Below are 24554 nucleotides of genomic sequence, written 5' to 3'. Positions count from 1 at the left end.
ATCATTGACAAGCTTTTGAACACATAAGCTTTCTTTATATCTGAAACAGAAAAAGAATATTTCAAGGACAAAGAACAGCTGAGAAAAATTGCTCAGAGTGTCAGAAATATCACATCTTTGAGAAGAAAGATAACTGGTAGATACAGTTAGAGGAGATACTAGTGAAGAGTGGGAGAAAAGAAATGAGAGATTCTACTATATGTGTTTTGAGCAAAATAACAGTTGCAAATCCTGATTCAGTAATCTAACATGGATGTATATCCATCAAGGATATTTTTCCATGAAAATAGTTTCTGATTTTGAAAGAGTTGTCAAAAACCCATGTAAGGAATGGATTCTCAAAAAAAAAAAAACCACCACATAGTCTGATAAAGGTGTTTTTCCTTGTGAAACACCCCGCCTCGGTTTAAAAACATCCCACACATTACTAATTGTTTCTCTCTTTTTCACATCTAAAGCTTTCCCCAGACACAAGTAGCTGTTGTAGGTTTTGTTTTCGATTTTCTGAAACTAGAACATTAAATATCAAAAAATGCAATCTAATAATCTTATAAACTACAAATTAAAAGTTAAAAAGAAAAATATTGAAGGATGTCTTATTCTATTGACAGAGAACAGGAAAAAATTGCTTCTTCTTGGTCCTGCTTTTTTGTCAATGATTTTTTGACCACCTGGCCATTTCTTACCTGACACAGGTTTCTTGCTATAATGAACAGTCTGGCCTCTGACTTAGGCTTGTCACCAGAAGTTCGTAGTTGCTATATTGCTGTCTTCTGTTCTCAGTGACTTTGGGGGTAGACTTCTTTTACCATCTCACAAGTATTGTTCATAGCATGCTGAATGTCCTCAAGAAATACAAAACCCATCAATTTAGGAATATAAATGACTTCTGATTCTTGTTTTGTAAAGATCTTCATACATGATTGCTTGGTATAGTTCTTTTTGAACTTTCTCACAAATTGACCCTGGGATATTGACCCTAAAGGCATCTGATAAAAGTGGGTTTCCTTGTAAAACAAAAAGCCAATGAATAGCAAAAATTACAGAGAAGCCATCATATATGGTGTTGTGAAAATAGGAAATGTGGGTTTTATTTGTTCCTTCTTCTGCATGGTTCATTACAGGGACTTGATTTCATTCACATAGGTGAATAGATATTATCCAATTGTTCTTTTTAGTCTCCTATAGGAAGAGATTAACAATCCGTGCATGTGAGACTATGTAAGTATGTAACTGGCACTACATCTGCCAATAGTAAGATGCTCACAGCAAATGTAAAGGACTTACTTTCACATATCTGTTCCAATTATTTTTCATTTATCATGGATGGATTAATTTCAACATGAAAGATTGAAGCAGTCAAGTCAGTAGCTAAGGTGTGCAAGACCAGGATTCAGATCTGCTCAGAGTCAAGCAGGGAGGAAAATTAATCAAGGCTGCAAATAGAGAATGCATGTCTGCTACTTGCTGACTATGGGATTTACCCGAGAAGTGTAACACCCAAGTTCAATTCTTGGCTGCTTTATTTCAGAAATTTCTTCCACAATTCAAGTGAGAATGTGATTACTGGCCCCAAATCAAGGGCTGGGTATTTGTTTGCTTAACCTGACAAATTTTTTTTAGGACATTTGGAGCTTCAGCTTGGTCTATGTGACAAAGCTAGTTAGGAGGGAAGGAGGAAGTATCTACCCAATTCCAAAATATAATCTCACTGGAAAAATAGGCTAGCAGCTAAGCAATGTTTTAAAGATGGAAGTGGATGCCTAAAGAGATGGATTGATCTCCAAATGATTTTGAGGATCATCTGCTGTTCAGAGAAAGTACTTTGCCATTGAGTCACTTCTTAGCTGTATTCAGAGCTTTGACAGGCTGAAAGCAAACAACTTGTGGTTCTCTCTGGCTATCCTGAGTGTATGTAACATCAGAGTGCTGATGGGTAAAAGAAGGAAAAGGGAAGAATACTAGGATAGAGTGCAAAATCCTTCACAGAGTCTATAACTTGGGAAAGTTATCACACTTTGTATTTTAGGATTGGAGGGAGATTCCTGTTAGAAATAGGTACCTAATTTCTCTGCCTTTTTTCACAGTAGAGACCCATGGAATTTCTTTAGAATTCTGCTCCTGAGATTAACAGGAAATAAAATTAGGTCAATATTCTAGAAAGTTGGGAATTCTGTACAAATATTGATATTTGTGCCATGTTGGATATTTGTTGGTTACAGGATTCTTTCTCTTATTTGTTCTTTTGAGTGTCCAAGTGAAGATGTAAAGATCAGATTTCTCCGAAATAAACAGAATGTAGTTCTTAAAATGGCTGGTTTGATTCCTATGGGTAACTTACAAAGCAAGGTGTATAAGTAAGAATATCAGAATCTGGTACTGGCTTATCAAAAAGTGAAAATATATGGGAGCATATTCATTTTCATTCTTTTCTTTAGGTCTAATATTTCTGGATTTCAATATCTGGTCAATAAAGACTTAATGATATCCTGCAGTGATACCAAATGAATTATTATTTACTAAACATACCTGTGTAGATGACATGAATTATCTGTTGGCCTGATCACATTGTATTAGCATTGAAAAATCGCATTTATTTGTTTATTTATTTTGTATTTTCAGGTAGAGATTGAAAAGCTGGACTATCATTACTATCTGCCTTTGTTTTTTGATGGGCTTTGTGAAATGACATTTCCATATGAGTTTTTTGCTCGTCAAGGAATCCATGACATGCTGGAACATGGTGGAAACAAGATTCTTCCTGTCATTCCTCAGCTCATTATCCCAATAAAAAGTAGGTGAACATGTGGGAAAAAAATCCCTAAAATTGCATTTATATAGTGTAGCTTTTTGGCAAGTTGCTAATTAAGCAATAAAACATGACAGGCTGTACATTTCATGAAGATTGTTGCAAACATGACTAAATTGTAAGGTATAAGGCCAGAAGGCTTATGCCTTCAGTCACCTGGTGTATGCAGTAATGCAGAAGAATAGACTATCTGGTTAGTGTTTTTCTTATTACAATGTGGCTCTTGGTCTTTGGAAATCTGAAGTGACATTTTCTTACCTGATTTTGTATATTTATGTAAATTCATTAGTGTATAAACCAGTTCATCTAAAATGACAGGAGAAATCAACAGATGAAACTTATGGAATTATGTTTCTTTTTGTCCTTTTGTTTATTCTACAGATGTCATATATTTATTTACTAGGTATCTTTTCTATCGTCATTCTTATTACTTTGCATATACATATATCTATCTAAATTGGGAGTTCTGCCTGACTGATTAATGTTGTATGTAAAATTTTGGCATTTAAAAAATATTAATTTTGAAGTTTTTATATATTCAAACATAGTTTTTTGTAGAAAAATTATGTGAAAGGTAATAAATTAATACAAGTGTAATACCACTAGAACACCAAGTGTAATACCACTAAAACTAAAACGTCTTTTCTTGAAACACCTAGTCTTTCAGATATACTGGTTTGTTCTCTCCTGTTTCTTTAGACCAGTACCTTGAGGAGATATTATTTTGAACCATTACACTTCTTTAGTTAGGTATTATGATTCTTAGGTCTGCATGCTGCACCTATGCTAATAGATGCTCATGTTTGTTACACTTGCCTTCTGTTTTATTGTTGATCAGTAATGGTATCATTGCTGTCCTTTGTCCTGTTTTCCTGAGATGTTCAGCATCCTTGCTAATTCAGAACAAAACAGCGTCATTGTATTTGTGATACAGAATGAATAGAGTCAAATACAGTTTTGGAAAAGGGGAAAGGGAATGTAGTTTGGAGCCTGATAATACTGAAATAATAGTGTTGGAAGGGTCAGAATTGTGTTTTTTTCATTCAGTTTATTCTCCATTTAAAAGGACTAATTATAGATGTCATTATCTCTGTCTTACTGTAGATTTTGAAAATGCCAAAAGGAATATATAATATTCAGACTGGTTACTATGAAGTGACAATTGTGAAAGGTTATAAAACCAATGTTACAGTTTTTTCTCTCTAAAAGGGAAACATGTAGAGGAATCATGTCATTTCTGTAAATCTGTATTTCCAGCATCACCCAAATATATTTATAGTAGTACTTTTTTTGAGAGCTGAAATCATTTCTTCAGAAAAGACTGCAAGTTTATGACAGCAGGTACTCAGTTAGGATTCAAAAGTCTTGCTGAGACTAGAATCTAGTTTAGAAATAATTACCTGGAAGCTTTAGCTGTTACACAGCTTTTAGCATTAGAAAGAGACTGCTAGGTAAGGATATTTATATGGGTTTTAAATCAAGTCATAATTTATGATGCTGAAACACATTCAAGAATCTGCTAGCTAAATTTAGTTGTTGGTTCTGCTTTATTTTATTGTACAGTGCTTTTTTTTTATTTAAAACTTCTGTATTGGCTTTAATGTGTGAAGAGTCTATTATCAATGATAAAGGCTTCTTCCTAATTAAAGCCATATTAATATTAAAAAAAGACAACGGCATCTCAAGGAATATGAAACCGTGTACTTCTAAGAGTTTTAAGCTTTGCTCTGACTGTGTAGCAGTGTAGTCAGAGCTATACATTTCTGTGCCTCAGCTGCATCCACAATAAACTCAGCTGTGTTTTACACATATTACTGTCTCTAAAGTGTCCCACTGGGTGAGTTATATCTGATTAACCAGTGTTCTTCTAGACCACTACCATATTTCTACTGTGAAAGAGTGAATCAATTGATTGTTAGGCAAGGTAATACATATGATGGAGGGGCAAGGGATAAAAGAAAGACAGAAAAATAACTCTACAGATAGAATGCTTTTAAAAGCAGTTTTCTCCTGCGTGTTCATCAAAGGAAAATATTAGTAAAGAGCTGCTCTCTAAAAACATTTTAGATTAAATATTAGAACTCAGTATTATATTTTAATGATTTAAGGAGAAATCTATCCTCCACCCATCCTTGCTTAAAGTTCACACTTTTTGAACACTATATCATTAAAGATGAAAATTATATTATTTAATGAATCTGTGGGTTACTGTAAGCCCAAATCCTTTCAACAAATTTTCTTCTGGTTATGCAAACAGGCAAGGACTAACAAAAGGCAGATAACTGAAATTAACAGGTCCAGTTTCTTCCCTAAAATACCTGAAATATGATTAAAATAATATGGATGAATGCTATTTAGTTGAAAAATAATTGCTTTTTTTTTTGTCGCATTGAAAGGCACTCTTTTTTTTTGGAAATTCAGAGGAAGAAAAAAAACTCAGGTTGGAGGCGTTGATTCCTCAAAGAGAAAAACGTTCAAAATATATTTTCATTTCTCAAAATAAAAATTCAAAATATATTGTACCTTGCAGTGGCAAAACATGATAAAATAGTTTATAAATATAGCCATTGCATGGCATAAAACCCACGAAAAACAAATTACCTGTATATGTCAAACTTGTAAGGAATCCAACTAAAAATAAAAAAATGCAAAATCAGAAAATGTGAATACCTTAAGGTGTTAAGACTTTTTACTCCCTTTCACAAAAGGTGCAGGCAAACCCATTGTCTGAGTTATTTAAACTAGAGCAAAGATTCATAAATTGACATATATGGCCAATAGCAAAGTACTTTGTAGAGGTATTGTGAAAGTTCTGATGCGCACCACACAGCAGAATATTTTCTTTGCCAGAAAAATCTGTATTGTTATTTTCATATTGCAGGCAGGTAAAGAGGTAGAAGGAGGCTAATTTTGCCCCACATCACAAACTGCATTGGTAGCAGGGAGCAGAACAGAACCCAGACACACACCCCTGGGGTGGCAAGCAAAGCTGCCTGTAGGTCACATGAGAGTTCCCTTATTTTTAGGGAACAGAGGGCTCTGTCTGGCCCCGCTATGTCTTTCAATAATGCACTGATGTATCTTAAAACTCACTTATGGCCTACCATTACCTATAGCCAGCCAAGAATAGCCAGGAAAAGGGGTGTGAGGGTGAGAGATGCCTATTGTACCATGCGCTTGTCAATAGAAAACTCCTGTTCTAAATTCTGTGTGGTCATTACGGGAATGTAAAATTCCTTTTGATACTCATTTTTGGGGCAAATTATTTCTTTTAATATTACATTTGCCATGACAAATGCCAGATCAGAAAAGCCATAAGTCCTTTCGCTTGCTTTCATTAGACTTCTGCAACTCTGAGATTCCTCACCACAGAGTTCCTCAGATTCAACATGAGACGCACATGCAGACATAAACACTGAGGGGGCAGGAAGTTTCTACACCTTTGCCTGATATTTCTATGAGTAACATCAGGGACATCCAACACAGTGTGTGGAAGCACCTCTTCTCCTTTCAAAGGCAGCAAGCATGCTACCATTTACATTTTCTTTGCTGGCCACGTAGTTGTAGGAGTTTCCAACCCCTTTACACACAAAGTGACCAATCGTTCCAGCTCCCACACTCCAGTTCATTGCAACTGACTTTTGCTAATGCAATTGTTTGTGGAGCAACTCAGTGAATCTCACATAAAAAAAAAAAAAAACAAACACCAAACCTAAAATAAAACCAAAATATTTTCAGAGGGGTGTTTGTTATTTTTAAACTCAGATCCTTTCGATGGCTTAGTTTATAGCTGCACTGTCACAAATGAAGGAATAGTACACAATAGCACAGAAGTTGGAGTAAGTGAGTAGAGATGATCAGTAGGAACATCTTGATAAAACTTTGCTAATGAAGAAAATAATGTGAAATTAAACACTTAAGCATCTTGGATCACCCACTTGCCAGAATCTTTTCTGTTCTGTGCTGTGAATCCTGAAATGGACACGTAGGCAATCTGAACTTAGGCCTAGAAGCCAATAAAGCTCACGTCTTTGCACTTAAATTGTAACTGAGATGGAAGTATTGTTTCTACACAGTTGCAGTCAGCAGACCAGCACTTCTGATTGAGGTCAAAAAGAATAATCTCCATCACAGAGTCATAGAATCATTAAGATTGGAAAAGACCCTTAAGATCATCGAATCCTAAGGAATATTGAAGTTTTCCTTTTCGAGGCTTTTTCCATGCTGTTAAAAATCCCTTCTGTGACATAGTAGACCAAGGATACTTTAAACTTTGTTGAAAATGTTTCATCAAGGGAAACAGATTTTTTGAGAGTCAGATATAGAGAAATGCACAGAGCAGTCCTCCCTCAGTGTCACCTACAGAGTCCTTTTTAATGTTTAATAAATTTCTAAATTAAACTGATTTCTGTTTTTTTATTCCCCACATTCTATTTGCATGTAAAATGTGGATTATTGTCTTGGACAAGTGTAGTTAATTCCCATTTAATGTTAAATCAGTGTCACTGTTGCATTTAGATAAGTAAAGTTGATCCTGTTGTTAGCAGTTGTTCTAAACACGTTTATATTTATATTTCTCCTCATACATCTTCACTGTATTTGAGTATTTAATAGTCATTAAATACTTCCTTATTTCACAGAATGCTGAAATATTTTTATGGAATAAATAGTTTTCTGGGCTGTAGTCTTTTTCTTTCTGTAAATCATGTAAGTTGATTTCTGTCATCTACAGAAAATAAATTAGACCTTTAATGGAATTGTTATCTTCCTCCTGACTGACTGTTGCTCTTGAGAACCACTTCTGATTGTTAAGATCACAGACTGAAAATTAACTCTAAACAAACTTGGGTTTATAGACTTAAAATGCTTTTAAAGAAAGCAAAGGTCTCTGATTTAAAAAAAAGAAAAAATTGTCTTGATTCTTAAATACCAAAGCATTTCTCCCCTGTAGGCTCCATCAACCAGTACAAGTGATTGCAATTAGAAGGTTTATGTTAGATTCTTCTGCTCAAAACTGGTTATTTCAGGTAGTTTCAGGTGGTATAGAAACTAGATTCTTTATTACTCCTCTATGCTTCTGTCTGTGAGGAGAAACGGTGTTTCTCATTCAATGAAGATAAATCTCATCCATGTTTGAAAAGTGAAATCTGCAATTAACATCTCACTTTTGAAGCTGGAGTTAGAGCTATTCTCACCTGAATTTATTAATTTATTAATATTTAACATTTATTAGTACTGAATTTTATCTGCCATTTTATCACCCAGTCATTCTGTACTGTAAAGTCCTTCTGCAGTTCTTCAGAGTCAGCCCTTATCTTTGGCATCTGGCATAACTTGGTATCATCAGAAAACTTTGCTACTCATTAGTAAACATCCCTTCCAAATCACCTATGAATCTACTGAAAAACATGAACTTCAGCACGGATTCCTGCAAGGCTCTACTAGTGATACTCCTCCTCTGTGGCCATTTATTGTTGCCCTCATTTCCTGTCTCCAAACAGTTATTTATTTGTCTGGAAACCATGGCAGTTAAGTGTTTCAAAAGCCTTCAGCGAGGGACCTTATCAAATACCTTTCGAAAGTCTAAGAAAACCATATTATCAGGCTTTTCTTGTCCACATTCTTCTTCTTCAAGGACCTACAATACATTTAGAACACTATTAATTTCTGCAGTACAGATGCCAATATTACCAGTCTTTGGTTCCTGAGATCTTTCCTGAAATCTTTTTAAAAAATAGTATCACATTTCATTGATAACAAAGCTGTTTTCATCGAGAGGGTGGGTACTCAGTGCAGCTTAGTAGCTTGAGGCAGCACAGGGGAAGGAATGTACATCTAGGAATGGATGGAAACTGTAAACTGGCATAGCCACTGAGAAGGTTTTTGGGACTCTATTCTCAGTGTATTCTTTATACTAGCTAATTAAACAGGGCCTGAAAATGTTAATAGAATTCAAGTTTCATAGGTGCTGATCTAGTAAAACACTACAATTACAAGCACAACTAAAGCTGAAAAAAAGCCACTGACTTTCTCTTCAGTATTCTGCTAGATAATGTTTCTCGCAAGTATCAATGATTCAGTTATGGATCTTAGCCTTTTCTGAGCCTTTGGCTTTAGCTTTACAGAACAAAGTCTTTGATGACAAAATTGGCCTAAGGTTTTCATGCCTTGCCCCCTATTCCTCCTTCCCATCACCTCACTGCAACACATCACTCCTTCAGTTGTACTGGAAGAAATATCTGTACATCTATATTGCAAATTGGATCAGGATCTTACCTGACTTAAAAAAAATACAGAACACAAGGTTGTTATTCTGGTTTTTCTTCACTCCTGATTGAAGCACTGGGTTTTGCAACAGCCTTCATTACTGTTCTGTAAAATTAGCATAATACTTCTATTATATCGGTTCATGTACTTAAGTATTATGCATTTTGAAAGTTTTGGACAAAATTATCTGTAAAAGAAGTATATATCACTTTAATCAATTACATTTTCAAAACACTTCATGTTAGCAGTTCTTTATACCTGACTGAATTTTGATATTGCTTCATATGTAAGCTGCTTCTATCTAAATGGATAAGCAAACAAGTGGCATATATCTAAAGAAAAGTCTCTGCTCTTAAAGGAAATTAACAAAAGAATATTCTAAATTTACATCAATTGCCAATAAAATTTAATTAAAAAAAAATCACTGAAGCTGTCAATGAATTGGTATTTTATATCAGGTCCTTGCTAAGAAGCTTTAATAAACAGCACTGTGAAAAACCTCCATCCCAAAAATGTTCAGTGTTTCAAATATGCTTTCAGGTTTCATAATTATCTATTACTGTAGCTTTGAATGGTAGAAACAGAGACCTGACTTGGATACTGGGCTTTTACACCAGATATTTAACCTACTAACATTTTAAAATTTTCTTTTATTTAAAAAAGGTATGATGAAATATTTGAAACAAGAAACTACTTGTTTGGAAAAAATGTAACAGTACAAAATAAAATATGTTTGAAGTAAATACTTCATTATATATTTGCATTAAACAATTATTTAAGCTGGAGGGTCTCCTGGAAAAGTGTGTATCCTCATTAAAAGCAAAATTGTCAAGTTTATATACCATTAAAGGAGAAAACATCGGAACTACCAAGCAACAGAATCAATTTATTGGGTTGGGGTTTTTTCAAAGTTGCTGCTTAAGAGAGTTGTACAATGCATAGCATGTAGACTAGATGACCAAAAGGGAAATATATACAATTGAGGGAGGAAAATCCTCTAAAAACCCTTTAGGGAGTGGAAAGGTATCTTTAACTGAGAAGCAAACTGGTTATTCACTTTGCTGTTATTGTGAAGATCCACGTCTTACAGCAAACTTCTAGGTCAAGAGGAACCAGCCTAGCATGCTTTCAAATTGGAATACTTTGGATATTATGCATGTTTCCTTCTTTAGGAATATGTAGCCGTACTGTACTAAGAGTTTTAAATGGTCTGCTTTTTTCCTGTGTAACGATACTAGTACTTTCTTCCATTTCTGTTAACCTCTGGATATAACTGACATTTTTAAAAATGTTGACATGTACTTATTTCATATATTGCATTAAAATTTTCTTCCTTTGATTCATGTGGGAGAATGGTCTGTAGTGATGGTAGCACACAGAAAATAATTACCAGATTTTTAAAAGATAAACATATGTTTGAAATTGACATATCCTTGGGGCAAGGACTGTCTCTAATTAAATGTTTATACAGTGCCTAATATAATCAAGCCAGGAGCTGGTTGACTGCTATGCGTGCCACAGTCCAAATATTTAATAATAATAACAACAGTTCTGTAGTCAATTTGATCTTACTTTTGATATTTATGAGTGTTTTCCTAACACACACTGCAGATTTCTGCAATTTGAAGGGCTTCAGGCTCAAATTCTGCAGTCTGTTTGATTCTACCATATCCATCACTTCAGCACTCAAAATCTTGATCCAAATTCTGTCTTTTGTTTTGTGTGTCAAATGGAGGATGGGATGCCCCTGTTTTTGGACAAGTATCCAGCTGATTTTCTAGCATGCAGATGAAACAAGTGCCAGTACTACTGTTTAAAGTTCCAGCAAGCACCCCTACAGCACATCTCAGATGTAAGGAAACTTGCATGACAGGTTCTGTGATGAGCTGTTCTTTGAAAACATTCTTCTGCGTTCAGTATATGTTCACTTTGCTGCACTCATTGGAATGCCTTCTCAGTCATGAGGCATAATTCACACTCTTGACTTTATTAAGGAATTAATCTTTACCAGGACAGTTTGGGCTTCCACTCAAATCAGGGATGTCTTTGCACAAGACAGAACTCTGAGAACAGGAAACTGAAAACCTTTGGGAGCCACCATCTGCAGAAAAAAGTTCTTCCTAGGGGTGGTTGGACAGCCATTTCCACTTACGTGACACCTTCTGCATGCCTAAAAATAAGGTCTGTCATCCTCTAGGACAGCTTCTACAGTCAGGAAGAACTATTCCTGAAAGTGGGTACAATTTGTTGGTTAAGGATTAAGAAGCTGTGATTTCTGTCATTGATTAATTTTTATGTCCCTTAAGTTAATTATTAGTGTTTGTATGAATAATTAATTTTATTCATTTATTCATGTTTGTATGAATTCATTCATACAAATGAATACAAATATTCATTCGTGTTTGTATGAATAACTAATAATGATTGTACTGAAAATTACAAGTGTTAATGATAATTTCCCTATTAGTTCGGTTAACTAATATTTCTTTGTATGACAATTTAGTCATGAATAAACCTATATATTGGAACCCCAGTGCTTCCTCTTCCATTCACTCCTTTAAGAAAATGAATAATGCCTATTCCTCTGTAAGAGAATATTTTCCTATGTGGGACTTGGACCTAATCTTTAAAATTGTATCTGGGAGTCTCTCTTTGCTAAAGCAGCCTTAGAATATCTACCCATGAAAGCATAATTTGGAATAGCCAACCTCTTTGCTGGAGCTTCGTGTGAGCATGCTGCATTGATGGACTTCCTGCCCACACATTAATATGCTCAGAGATAATATGAATTAGGTGTAGCCTGATGACTACAGTAGGGACTGGCAAATAAGAAGCATGGAATTCAGTCTGTATTTTCATTTAACAACACTTCCTTAACTTGGAATCACCCTATAATGCACTACAGTACCTTTATACCCTGGGCTCTCTAACTCTCTTGTTTAAGAGTAGTTTTAGTATGCTGTTCATAAGCATGCAAAGAGGCATGAAGGGAGATTACTTACTAGTTGATTTTCAAGAGTTGTCTCTACACATTCACACAACCAGTCTGCCTTGCCCTTGCTTTGGAGCTCTAGCTCTGATTTTTAACACTCGGCAGGCATGCAAGAAGAAGCAGAAGCGGGTGGGGCAGAGTGCATTTGCTTAAAGAGATGGAAAAACTGACATTACTCCTGTGTGAGAATACTACTTCATTCCCTATGAAATGGCATTCCTGTGCACTGACAAAACTTGTGCCAGAAATACTGAATCCTATTACTTCAGTGTGAAGAGGCAGTTCTTGAAGAAGTTGTTAGTAACTCATCTTCAAATCTCAGTCTCTTCTTTAACTTTTTCCAAGTGCTTATACTTACATTATGTTATGTTGAATCACATATTTATATACTTCTGTGGTTATAAAACATATAGCATTGAATATGAGCTTATCTTTTACAGTTTTTGCTTTCCTAGTGCAATAATGTAAACATCTATGTCAGTGGGCAGAACACTGGAGAATTAGACCAATATATAATAGCGTACCAAATTTGACAACTGCTTCCAGCTGCATAATTTCAGACGAGGTTTTATAACTAGAGGGATTTTGCAAGAAAAAAAAATATATTTCAAGCATGACTCATTTTTAATTATAAAAGAGAATGCAAAGTACTTGCTTTTAGTAAAATTAAAAGAGAGGAGAAACAAAAGGTATTTATGAAATGTCTTAGTGTCATAAGATTAGAAGCATGACACTGAAAGCTAAGAGAAAAATCTAAGTAGGCAAGACAAAATCTTTTTTTTCTATAATGTTTGTCTTTTAAAAAAAGCCTACAAGGTTTTTTTGTGGGTTTTTTTTTTCCTATAAACATTTGTTTCATTGTACTGATTCTCAGAATAGTAGGAATTGTTAGTTGAATGAATAAAATGATCGTGAAATAAATGAGTACAAACATACAAACACTAATTGTTGCACTAGAATGTATCTGTTGTCAACCTTTGCAGGTTGTCTTGCAGTTGTACAGTTCCATTGGCCCCAAATGGTACTTACTGAACATTTCTTTTTTATTTGTTTGGACCACGCCAGTATTACACAGGCAGCATGAGGGAATAATGAGCTGCATTCTTTGGGTTACTGAAGAGTCAGCACAAATTGTGGGAACAAATAACAATCAGACAAGGCAGTGTTTTATAACATCAGGACTGCAATCCATCTTTGGGATCTTTCAAAGCTGGGCTAATAAAGGCCCACTTACAATCCCCAGCAGAGTACAGTTTAATTAAATTTGTCCATTAAAGGACTCCTCCCCCTCCCTCTACATTTTAGAAATTAATTCTGCTTTCTGCTTGTTGTTCTTCCTACATCACAGATGCACTGAGCCTTCGTAACCGACAGGTCATCTGCATCACGCTGAAAGTCCTCCAGCACCTGGTGGTGTCAGCTGACATGGTGGGGGAGGCCTTGGTGCCCTATTATCGGCAAATCCTCCCAGTCCTAAACATCTTTAAGAATATGAATGGTGAGTTATCCTAACAGACACTGTGTCTTTCAACTCCTGAGGTAAAAAGGGGCTTGAGGCAGGGTTAATTAACAATGTAGTTAAGATTTATTACTGTATATAAACTCAAATCCATTTGGAGCTCTAAATAATGTAAACCCCCCCCTTACTATTCCCTAAGGATGCACTGAAATTAACAATTTCATTTATTACTCTTTGCACGTACAGTTTATTTAACGCAGTACAGAAGCACTGAAGCAGTTCTATAATCTTCCAATAATTAAATTGTAAAGTTTTCTAACAGTCTTTTGAATACATTAATAAATTGCAAAGGTTTTTTCCTCCCTCAATACATTAGTTCAGTCCAGCCTTTTTATTCCATTCTGTGCTCTTCACAAGCAATTCACTGCTACCAGCAGGCTTAGGAAAGAATAAAAATAAAAGTAGCAATCAAACTAATTAATTCGAGGGTCAAGAGAACTCCTTGTTGTAGAAAAATTTCAAGTTACATAACGTCTAGCAAAACAGTGAAGTTTGAAGTTATTACTGCTCACTTAGCAGGTTTTATTGTAGAGAAATTTAGAACTAATTCGTATCTATAGCTGAGTACGTTGTTTTCTCTGTAGTGCAAACCTCTATTGCCAGTTTCGGTCTTTAATAACTGACACTGTGAGTACCGTGAGTACCATATACCGTGAATGCATTTACACCACAGTTGCCACCTGAAATCAACATGATGTATCTTGCTTTTGCCAAACTAATCTTTAAAATATTTTTCTGTAGTAAATCTATCTGTACTTATCTGTTCAATTATCTACCAAGTTACTGACTTCAAAGTTTCTGCTATTGACATGCAGCCATATAGATCAAAAGAAGTTAATTCCTCACAATCTTGCAAAAGAGGTTTTAATGAAATTCATGGCATTTTAATAGTTATCTACAGGACTAATTCCTATTATACTTTCTGTTTGCATTACTACAGAATGTATTATCTTATACTCATTTGGAGACTCAAATGAGATTTAGATTTTAGATCCCTTTAAATACATATATGTCTGTGACTCTGTTTTACTTAGTGAGAAACTTGCAGTAACATATGGAATTACACAAATGCAACGTGGTTCAGATGACAACTGTAGCTTTCTAGAAGTTGTGGGATGAAAGGTTATGAATAAAATCCATAGGTTGAACTTAAGTAATTTCAGTACAGCTCCTTATGAATTAGAAGATTCCCCCTTAACAGATCCAATTTCAGTATTGGGCACAAAACAAGACTGTAAAAAGAAGGAGTCTCATTGATTAATGAATATACAATACGTACTTTTTTCCAAATTTCAGCCTGAAGTAGCCCATAAATTCTCTTGACTAAGCTTTTCTGCAGTGATTTCAGATGAATAATAGGGAAAGCTCATGTGTAACCAGGTACATAGCTTAACAAGGCATTAAACACATTCTAAATATATCGTAGGTTTTTATTGTATTGTGAGCAAAATAAAACATATTTTCAACATATTTGCATGGCATCTGTGCTATGTGAATTTGTACCTATATCAAACTACACTAAATCTTGATACTTGGCATTTAAGAACTAAAAAAAAAAAAAAAACAGTAAATAGTTAAAAATTAGTACATTTTAATAAAGCATTACTTTTTTAAGAATAAAGGTTTTGAAAGTTCAGTATTACCAGCAATGAAATGGATAGTATTTGCAACTGTTCAACTTACTCAGTACTTGCATGAAGGTGATGGGGAAAGATCCTTCTTCTGTCTCCTCCTGCCTCAAAAAGCTTATATTTCTTTCCTCCTTCACTGGTGGTTGACAGAAAATGTATGCTCCCTTCCTTCTCCTTTCTATCTCACATATCCTTAATAGGCAACTGAGGTGCAGGTCTTTGCTCCCAGTTGTAAGGAAGATGTAGAGACTGATCCAGGCTATTTTCTCCACTGCTTGTTCATACAGGTGAAAGATGGGGTGAGGGAGTGTGCACCTTCTTCCTTCTTTATGTATAGCTTGAGAAAGGAGGAACTGTAGTACATCTTCCAGGAGTTGTGTGAATTGCAGTCTATTAAGTCTGACACTGTGGAAGTTTTTCCAGAATTAAGGTAGCTGGAAGGAGCCATGTTTTAGTCATTGCCACCTCACTAGATCAGTATCTATCTGCTGAAAGGAACTCTTTCCCAAATTCAGCATCTGTGAATACCACTCTCACACTAAACAAGCTTATAGTCAAGAGAACATTTTAAAAAAGAAAGTATTAATAAGACATTAAAGTAAACTTAAGGTCAAGTTACCTGGTGACCAGTTCAGAACAAGCCAAAGTGATTCTTCATGCAGTGTGTGTGATGTGAAGCTCTGGAACTCCTAACCCTAAGTTCTTTGGATACCAAAAGTTTAAATGGGTTCAGTGGAGGCTCAGAAAAGTCATAAAAAAGAATCTATTGCTTGTTTAGTAAAACGCATGGATCACCTCTGGCTCATGGCATTCCCAAACCACAACATGGTCGAAGCTGAGAAAGTATTAGGTGAAGTACCATAAATGCTTGTCCTACATTCACATTGCCTAGTCATCTCCTTTTGAGAGACACACTTCTGGATTAGACGGGCATTCGCTATTATCTAAAACATCCATCCTTATGTTCTTCCAACACTGGTCCCTAGCAGACTTGCAGAAAATACTCCATTCCTATTGAGTTTAAAAATGTTCTGGAATATAGGTTCCTCAGAAATTTTATTCATACTACATACCTCTGATTTGTCTGAATCATGATTCACCTCACAGTATTAGATAGGCTTATAAATAAAACAGTAAAAGACTTGCATTGGTAAAATCTTAAGGTTAGAACATCAGAAACAAGTATTTAATGAAACAAATATAGAATGTAGTCTTAGCTTCCGCTTGCCACGTGCTTATCTCTTGAGCTGTTCTTCAGCCAACAAAATTGGTAAATCATTGTTCAGAGTTCACACTGTTACCTGAGCTCAGAATATAATAGCTTGAGAAGCTCTCAGTTCTGTCCCACTTAAGTCTAAGCAATTCTTTCCAAATTCCCATCTGTTTCCCAACACTGAGGCAACAGTTTCACAGTCAACAGCAGTGTTGTCTAGTTGCCATTGCCTTCAAGGGGCATTCTGTGATAAAAAAGGAGGTAGCCTTGATGACTCTCCCTGTAGGCAGCCATTTAGTGCAGCTGACTGATTCCCACTGCAGATTTTTACTGGATTAGCCAGGGAGGCTCTGAACTATGTCAATCCTCTTTTCCGGGATCTGATGTCTTTGGTGTTTAAAGATGATATCTCCTTGCTCCTATTCAGCCTGCTGGCAAAGTGCTTCTTAACCAGCCTCAAGTGTTCCTTTATGCAGAGTTATTAATGCATTCTTTTTAATTGTATACAGAATACTGATTATTGACATAAACACAGTTTCTCATATGTTCCTTTGCTTTTCCATTGTACTTTTGACATTTCCATTTTTTCCTACTTCCATATGTTACCTCCAAATCACCCTGTCATTATTTTGTAAACAGAGCCCTTTTTGTAAATTAGCAGATTCTGTTACTGATGTCTTTTACTATCTTATGAGGTCTCCCAAAAATGCTTGTCTCTAAAAATGAGTGTCTTCATAATGATTATGTTGTCTTGATAACTGTATAATACCAACAAAAATGGTAAATAGCTACTGAACAGAAGATAATCTAGGTATTTAATTTTATAATTTTAGCACCCATAATAGAAATCTTTTTATTAAGAGATTTTTGGTCAATACTTCACTAAGTGTCTATTGACTTCTTCTGCATAATGCCTTATAGTGAAGTACATTTTTCTTGTAGTTTCATATATCAAAGAAATAATTTTGGTTTTGTTTTCTGAATTCTCTGTAATTTTACGGCAGTCTGTGAGAACACACAGTATAAATGGAATTGCTGTTAACCAACGAATTAAGGTATGCCAAATATATTTTATCAATCATTAGAGTTTGTGGGCCACAAAATAGACATAGTTCAGGTAAGTGATTGCCAGGCATATGTTGTGTAATTTGGATCTCTGTAATTACAGAAATGGAGAAGAAGGTCTATTGGTTGGGTATGTGCAAATTCTGCCATTTTCTATCCATTCACATTTCTTATGTACAGGTGACTTTACTATTGGTAATTTTTGTAAATTAAAAAAGGAGAGTATTGATGAAAAATAAATTAACAGTTTTAATTATTGAACATATCTAAAACATGCTCACCCATCTGAGTTGTAAGATACAGGTAAGAATAAGTCAATACAACCTAAGTTACAAACACCAGGGGAAAGATCCAAGCCTCCTAAGATAGTCTGTCTGAAAGCCAGAGGAGAGAACTCAATGAACTTCTGAAGAGTCTCAGTAGTGAACAAGGGACTTTTTGGTGCGCAAAGCAGATTTGGTGAATTTGTGCCCTCTCTGGAGCTTAAGGCCGTGACTTGCAGTAGACATTTCTGTCCACTTGGGTTCCCGAGTGCTCTGTTGCAGAGTGTTAAGACATAAAAGAGCAAAGTTCTGTTGCTGGTGATGCTACCACTAGTGTCTTTTTATTGGTGGAGACAGGGAGAGCATCCTCACCAGCTGGCCATGGTGTGCTCTGGAAAAGGGTTGAAGCTTTCTGTTGAAACTCAGCCAGAGTCGTGAGGTTGGCAGGAGAGCAAGAGAAGGGAACATGAGTTCATCCTAGTGACTGGGGAATACTCCTGAGATGTAGGAGCTGTCTGTCTAATCTCTGCAGACTGAGAGGGGACTAGCAGTGTCTAAGCAAGCTCCCCAACATATGGACTATTATGCAAATGTGCTGCTGCATGATATAAGAAACAAACAAAGTCATGATAATGCTTCCTAAGTCTATTATATGAACCCTGTAATGCCACTGTAGTATTCATTTAAATGTGTAAGTTAAATGTATTCTTATGAAACTCATTTCAGTCTTGTGAAGAGGGGAAGAAAAATATGTATAGACTCATAGGAAATATTCTTTTTTTGCATCACAAAACCTTTTCTTTTTGGGTGTCTTATTTCCTAAGCTGCCTTGTATAAATCTGTGAGTTGTCTGAGGTAAATACAATTTAAGAACAAATAGAAAAAGTTTGTTGTTTTATGAAAGCAGGCAGAAGATAAAAATAAAAGGAAAAAAAAAAAGGGAATCTTCAGAGCCTGGAATATGCTATTAGGGTATATGTGTACCAGAATACTGTGAGAAGCAGAAACCTGTTTATTAAAAAGATTAGACAGTTATGAACAGCAAATTTCTCTTGTTTAATTTACCTGACTGGTAAATGAAAATTTCATTGATTTAGTGTAACAACTATTTTATGCTGTCAAATCCAAGCAGTCTTAACGGCTGTACTACATCAATTCAGGTACACAAAAATATTTTCATGTCATCAATTTATATTATTCAGTAGTGATCAAGAGCAGCTTTGCAGTAAAATAATGTAGAATAGATGAAAATGAAATATTATTAGGATATACATGCCTCAGACAGAGAAGTATGGGGTGGCCCTGCACTGTGGAAGGTACCTCTCCAGCATGGTAATTTCATCTGTGACTCGTTTCAGTCACTGTAAGGCAGTAACAGGGCAGACTGAAGCCTAAGTTTCTTTTGGATGCAATAAAAATGCTTTGACACTATCAGCAACTTAAAGCTAGCATAAACTTCTGACAGTCTCTGCCTATCTAGTTAGTCCTTTAAAATACAATTTGAGAGATATGACTGAGAATACCTGATGTAGCTGAATTGTAGCATTCAACAAAGTGTGAAGCCACATAGCAGAATTATACTGCATGTTTTACAGCACCTGAACTTCACTTGGGAAAAAACATTCTCTTATCTGGAAGGTACTTCACGTACTTTGGAGAACTCTATTTTACAAAATACAGTAGTACTCCATAGACTCTAAAGAAAGAAGCAGAACTTAAGTGTTTAATTGCAGAAGCAAGAGACTGTGCCTACAGGTAAGTGTTCCCTGTATTGGAGAACTGCTTGTGTATTCCAGAGGCAGCGATGCTCCTCAGAGTGGTTCATGGTTATTAGTAAGAAGCAGCAATTATCCTTTAATGTGATTGAATATGCTCTGAAGAAAATCTCTTGCCCAGAACATTTCAACTGTTTCCTCCTTCCACTGGGAAATCCAAAAGTGTTTTCACGAAGAATGTCAATCCTGTTCTAAAATACTTCACAGTTTGCCGACTCTGTGTTCAGAAATCATGTTTCAGATTAAAAAAGAATGGATGGCTTGAACATCAACTTTTACAAAGTAATGTACCTGAGGTGGTCTTAATTTCTCCTCTGAACTTTGAGATTTCAGATTATTCTCGGGCAACTTTTCTCAGGGTTCCCCTGCTACTAAGAAGATTAGATGCTTTATCTTTTCTTTTTTTTTAAACAGAAAATGGAAATTCCCACAAAATTAATTGATTCATGGTTAAGATTTGGATAAAAACCACCTAATGCCATAAGGTTATCGATAAAATAAGGCATGTTAGTATACTAGTCATATCAGAGCAGTAACATAAACTGTGTACTAAATCCAGTTTTCAGATTGTTCTTATGCTTCATTGTGATGCTTATTCTTCATATTCCTATGCACATTTTGCAAACTTTTTCATTATTTCGAAGCTTTCTTTGAATTCCATTTTCTGATATCAGTTATGATTTCTGAAATTTAAAAAGAAAGATTCTGAAATGGCTTTAAGGATACACACTTCAAAGGAATAAGACCACCATGACAACACAGATCTGAGTGGACAAATTAGTTTTGATACATTTTCTGGTTTTTGATATACACCTTCAGCATAAGAGGATTCAGAATGTTCTGATTCATCAACATTTAATGAAAAATATTGTGGTTTTCCCAAAATGGAGTCTCTTGTGCCAGTGCATCACCTTTTTAAGAAGATAAGGATAAATTGATTGCACTCAAAAAAGTTATTATCATACTGGTGAGAAGCAAAATACATTTTTGTCATTCCCAAGTGTAATTAATGATATTGCAACAGGCTTCCCATGAATTATAGTTCTAAGAATATTTATTTAACAAATATCAAAACATTTTTCTTCTATGAGGTCAGCTGATGGTCTTTTAAAAGGTATTTTTAAAAAATGTCTTATTTTTTTGTCAAAAATGTCATTTTGAAAGCAAAACTCTCCCACAATAATGTTTCATATAATAATTGAATATGGACTAGCAGGAAAGTGATCCTCAACAGTTAACAGCCATTGTATCATGTATTTTGTTGCACACTGGCCAATCCCGACTTGTTTCAATGACCATTCTTGCATATGGAGTTGCAAAAAACCCACTGAAAGTCTAAAGTATGTAAATTAGAAGTTACCAAGACCCACCTGTATCAGAGCATTTGTTGCTTTAGTATCTTTAATACAAAGCATGATGTGATTTTAAGCTGATGATATAGTAAACTTTTAATGTATAATCAAAACCCTGTAAGGTGCTTCATAACACATTTAAAGAATTATCACATTTAGATCATAATTGCTGGGTAATTTCTAATTACTATCTAATTTCTTAGCTGAAAATACAGCATCAGTCTGTGTAAAATAAAACTGACTCAGCAGTGATTAAATTGATGTTATTAACACTTAGCACTTACTTTTAATGTGTTAATAGCCTAATTAATTCAGCATCTTGAATTCTTGATGAAAGAAAAGTGAAAAGCTTTCCATGTCAGAGGGTGCACATTGCATCCAATATTTTCTTTTTCCTTTTTCAGTTTTTAATTTTTTGAGTATGTTGACCCAAGGAAAGGACAGTTGTCTATTGGATGACACACAGAGGTGAGAGTTAGGACTTCTGAATTCACAGGAAATTCATGGACAACTAAAATAGTGGAAACACCAAATTCTTCCTGTGTTTCAGTGTAAACATCTGTAAAATGGGTATAACCTCAAAGGGCTTGTAGGCCTCAATCAACATTTTGTTTTGCAGTTAATCAGATCTTTTACAAAGTTCCAGGAGTGTGGGTATATATGTCAGTGAAATATCATTTTCATGAAGTTAAGAGTTCATATCATGCTTTGCTTTAATACTCTTGTGGGATTTGTGTTCCTATGGGAAATAATTAACTTTGGAAATCCCATGTTTGAGGAAGATTTGGATGTTCAGGACTGAACTTATGCAGAATTACAATAGTATCTGTAAGTCTGCCTATTCTGCATACTTATACCTGTCTTAATATCGGCAGGTAAGTATCTGGTTTCCAAATGAGACGAGGAGGTGCTTAAGTTACCCAACAAGCCCATCTTGTAGGCATGCTTTGAGCAAATTTAATGCATAGCTGAAACATTAGCATTAAAACACAGCAGGCATAGTAATTTCAATTTATTTTACTTGCAGCGTTATTTCTGGCTTGTTTGGTGTTGGGTTGGCCAAGAAGGCCAATAGCATCCTGGCTTGTATCAGAAATAGTGTGGCTAGCAGGACTAGGGAAGTGATTGTGCTCCTGTGCTTGGCACTGGTGAGGCTGCATTTCGAATACTGTGTTCAGTTTTGGGCCCCTCACTACAAGAAGGACATCGAGGTGCTGGAGCGTGTCCAAAGAAGGGCAACAAAGCTGGTGAAGGGTCTAGAGCACAAGTCTTATGAGGAGCAGCTGAGGGAACTGGCTCAGGGGAGACCTTATCGCTCACTACAACTACCTGAAAAGAGGTTGTACAAGGTGGGGGTCGATCTCTTCTCCCAAGTAACAAGTGATAGGACAAGAGGAAATGGCTTCAAGATGCACCAGGGGAGGTTTAGATTGGATACTAGGAAAAATTTCTTCACCGAAAGGGCGGTCAAGCATTGGAACAGGCTGCCCAGGGAAGTGACTGAGTCCTCATACCTGGAGGTATTTAAAAGATGGGTAGATGTGGCGCTTAGGGACAGCATTTAGTGGTGGACTTGGCAGTGCTAAGTTAATGGCTGGACTCAATGATCTTAAAGGTCTTTTCCAGCCTAGATGATTCTATTATTCTATGGTTCTACGGGTTTTTTTTCAAAATAAAATGCATGTACAATTTTGCGAGCTGGAACTAGAACCCACAGTCATCAACTGCTGTTTGACTGTAACTGCTAGACACAGACTCTTGCTTCATCTATAATTTCTTCTTTGTGGAGGAGTTCTGAATTCTTTGCTGAACCTAACCAAGCTACAGCATGAAGAATGGTGCAGACTGGCATAGATTTATCTAGTGAAGTACTACCCACAGAATCAGCTAGTTCAGCACATGCCTCAGTTTCGTGGGATTGCATCTCCACAGGATCACAATTTCCCAGCTGCCCCAGGTAGATCAGAACTGCACCTTCCATTCTGCAATTCTAATTAAAGCCCCCTAAGCTTTGGAGGAGTAGAATTTCAGACGTGCACCTGCACTTATCATTTTCAATTGATTTGCTATAGGCAGCTCCCTATGGACTTCTTTGTCACACTTCTGAAGCTCCTGATTCAGTTTGCAGAGCCAGGACACCTACATGTCCTCTCTACATGTTAAGGCTTTCTTTGGGTCTGCCCCTTACAAGTAATCTAGATGATTGTTAAATATTTGACTGTTACCCTTCCAGTTAGGAGTTATCCCTTTCTTCTTGGTAGTTCATTTCTACGTTTTTCACATAGTTGGTTTGGATATAGTGGGGCTGAGAAGTGATTTCTTCAGTTGGACTGGGACTGCCTGCTTCATTTAGAACTGCTTTCAGAGTACACATTGAATAATTCTGAGCAAATATTTGTTTACTGCAAAATTCTTTTTATGTAGGTTTGCAAACAAATGTGCCTAAGTTTGAGGGGACATATGGTTTCGACTTGTCACATTTATTAAGGTAGCATTTTTTTTATTTTAAATATACATCTGAAATATGTGTTCATTTAATAATTCTAAGTGGATTATGTTTGTTTATTGCAGATATTTTTAATTTGTGTTCTCAACTAGAATTTCTGTTCTGAGAAGACTATTTCTGTGAAAGTCAGTGTGAAGTTGCCAGAATCACAGAAATTGGCTCTGCACCTGCCTTTCTGTTTTTATATCAAATAAAAAAAAAAAAAAAACAACAACAAAAAAAAAACCAAACAAACAGGTAATGGGGAGAGATGAGATTGGGGGAGAGAAGGAACTCCTTATCTGGATGACAGTTTTCCTTGTGGCATCTCTCCCTTGCCCTCAAGGAAAACAGATTAAAGCCCCATGTAATGGAATGATACCGGTGGGAGCATAAATATTGCACTGTGATTAAACCGCCAAAATACTCAGGTGATTAAAGTGCTTCAGGTCCTTCAGTTATTATTCTGTTATATCATTTCATCTCATTTCAAGACATTGCTTTTTTTGTAGTTTTTGAAGAACACTCTAGGCAACAACGTTGATTTTGTGAGGCCCATAGCTTTGGTCTATTGATTCCTTTTTCTGTATTGCACATCCATCATCCTCCTTTTTAGACACACCAATGAAAATATGTGTCCTTCTTATAATATCATCTGGCCATCCCAATGCTGATGCAATTAGCACATGAAAATCTCAGCTTCTTTGACAGGACTGTACTAGCTGAGAGGTATCCTTTTGACTTCTTATTTGAGAATTAGGTGAACTAGATTGACATTAATGATCAGAGCATTCGAATACTAGTGTCTGCATCTAATCCAGAAACTTCTGTTTCAGCTAGGAGTTATCTTGGGGGCGGGGAGGAAAACAACCCCAAAACACCTGTTTTTATATTAAGACTTGCCACTTATACATCACATTAGGTTCCCTGTTACTTTCTCTTTGAAAGCTAAATTAAGCATTCAGAAAAAAGTAAGAAATGCCAAAGCTAACATTGGACTCTAGCTCTTCTTGCTTCATTTTATGTATTATGATACAGTTTCTAATCAAGTGTTTACTTACTCTTTATAACATAACAAGTATTTTGTACAATTTTTCACAACCTCGGATAAATGTGTAACACTCCAGTTTCTTTTTACTGCATTGTGTTTTTCACTGCTGTGCTGAAGCTATACATTTTACTG

General features: G+C 35.7%; 1 protein-coding gene across 1 annotated transcript in view; it reads left to right on the top strand.

The window, feature by feature from the left end:
* PACRG (parkin coregulated) overlaps positions 1–24554 on the top strand; it is a gene marked incomplete at both ends in the record, with an annotated part of 256332 nt that overhangs the window by 138030 nt on the left and 93748 nt on the right. Inside the window, 2 exons of the mRNA XM_082305452.1 lie at positions 2623–2794; positions 13417–13566. Of these exons, the coding sequence (XP_082161578.1) occupies positions 2623–2794; positions 13417–13566 (322 nt within the window). The remainder of the gene's footprint in view (positions 1–2622; positions 2795–13416; positions 13567–24554) is intronic.

Source organism: Platalea leucorodia (genome assembly GCF_965183815.1).
Source record: "Platalea leucorodia genome assembly, chromosome: 3".
Classification (NCBI taxonomy): domain Eukaryota; kingdom Metazoa; phylum Chordata; class Aves; order Pelecaniformes; family Threskiornithidae; genus Platalea; species Platalea leucorodia.
This window is presented reverse-complemented; position numbering and strand designations above follow the sequence as displayed.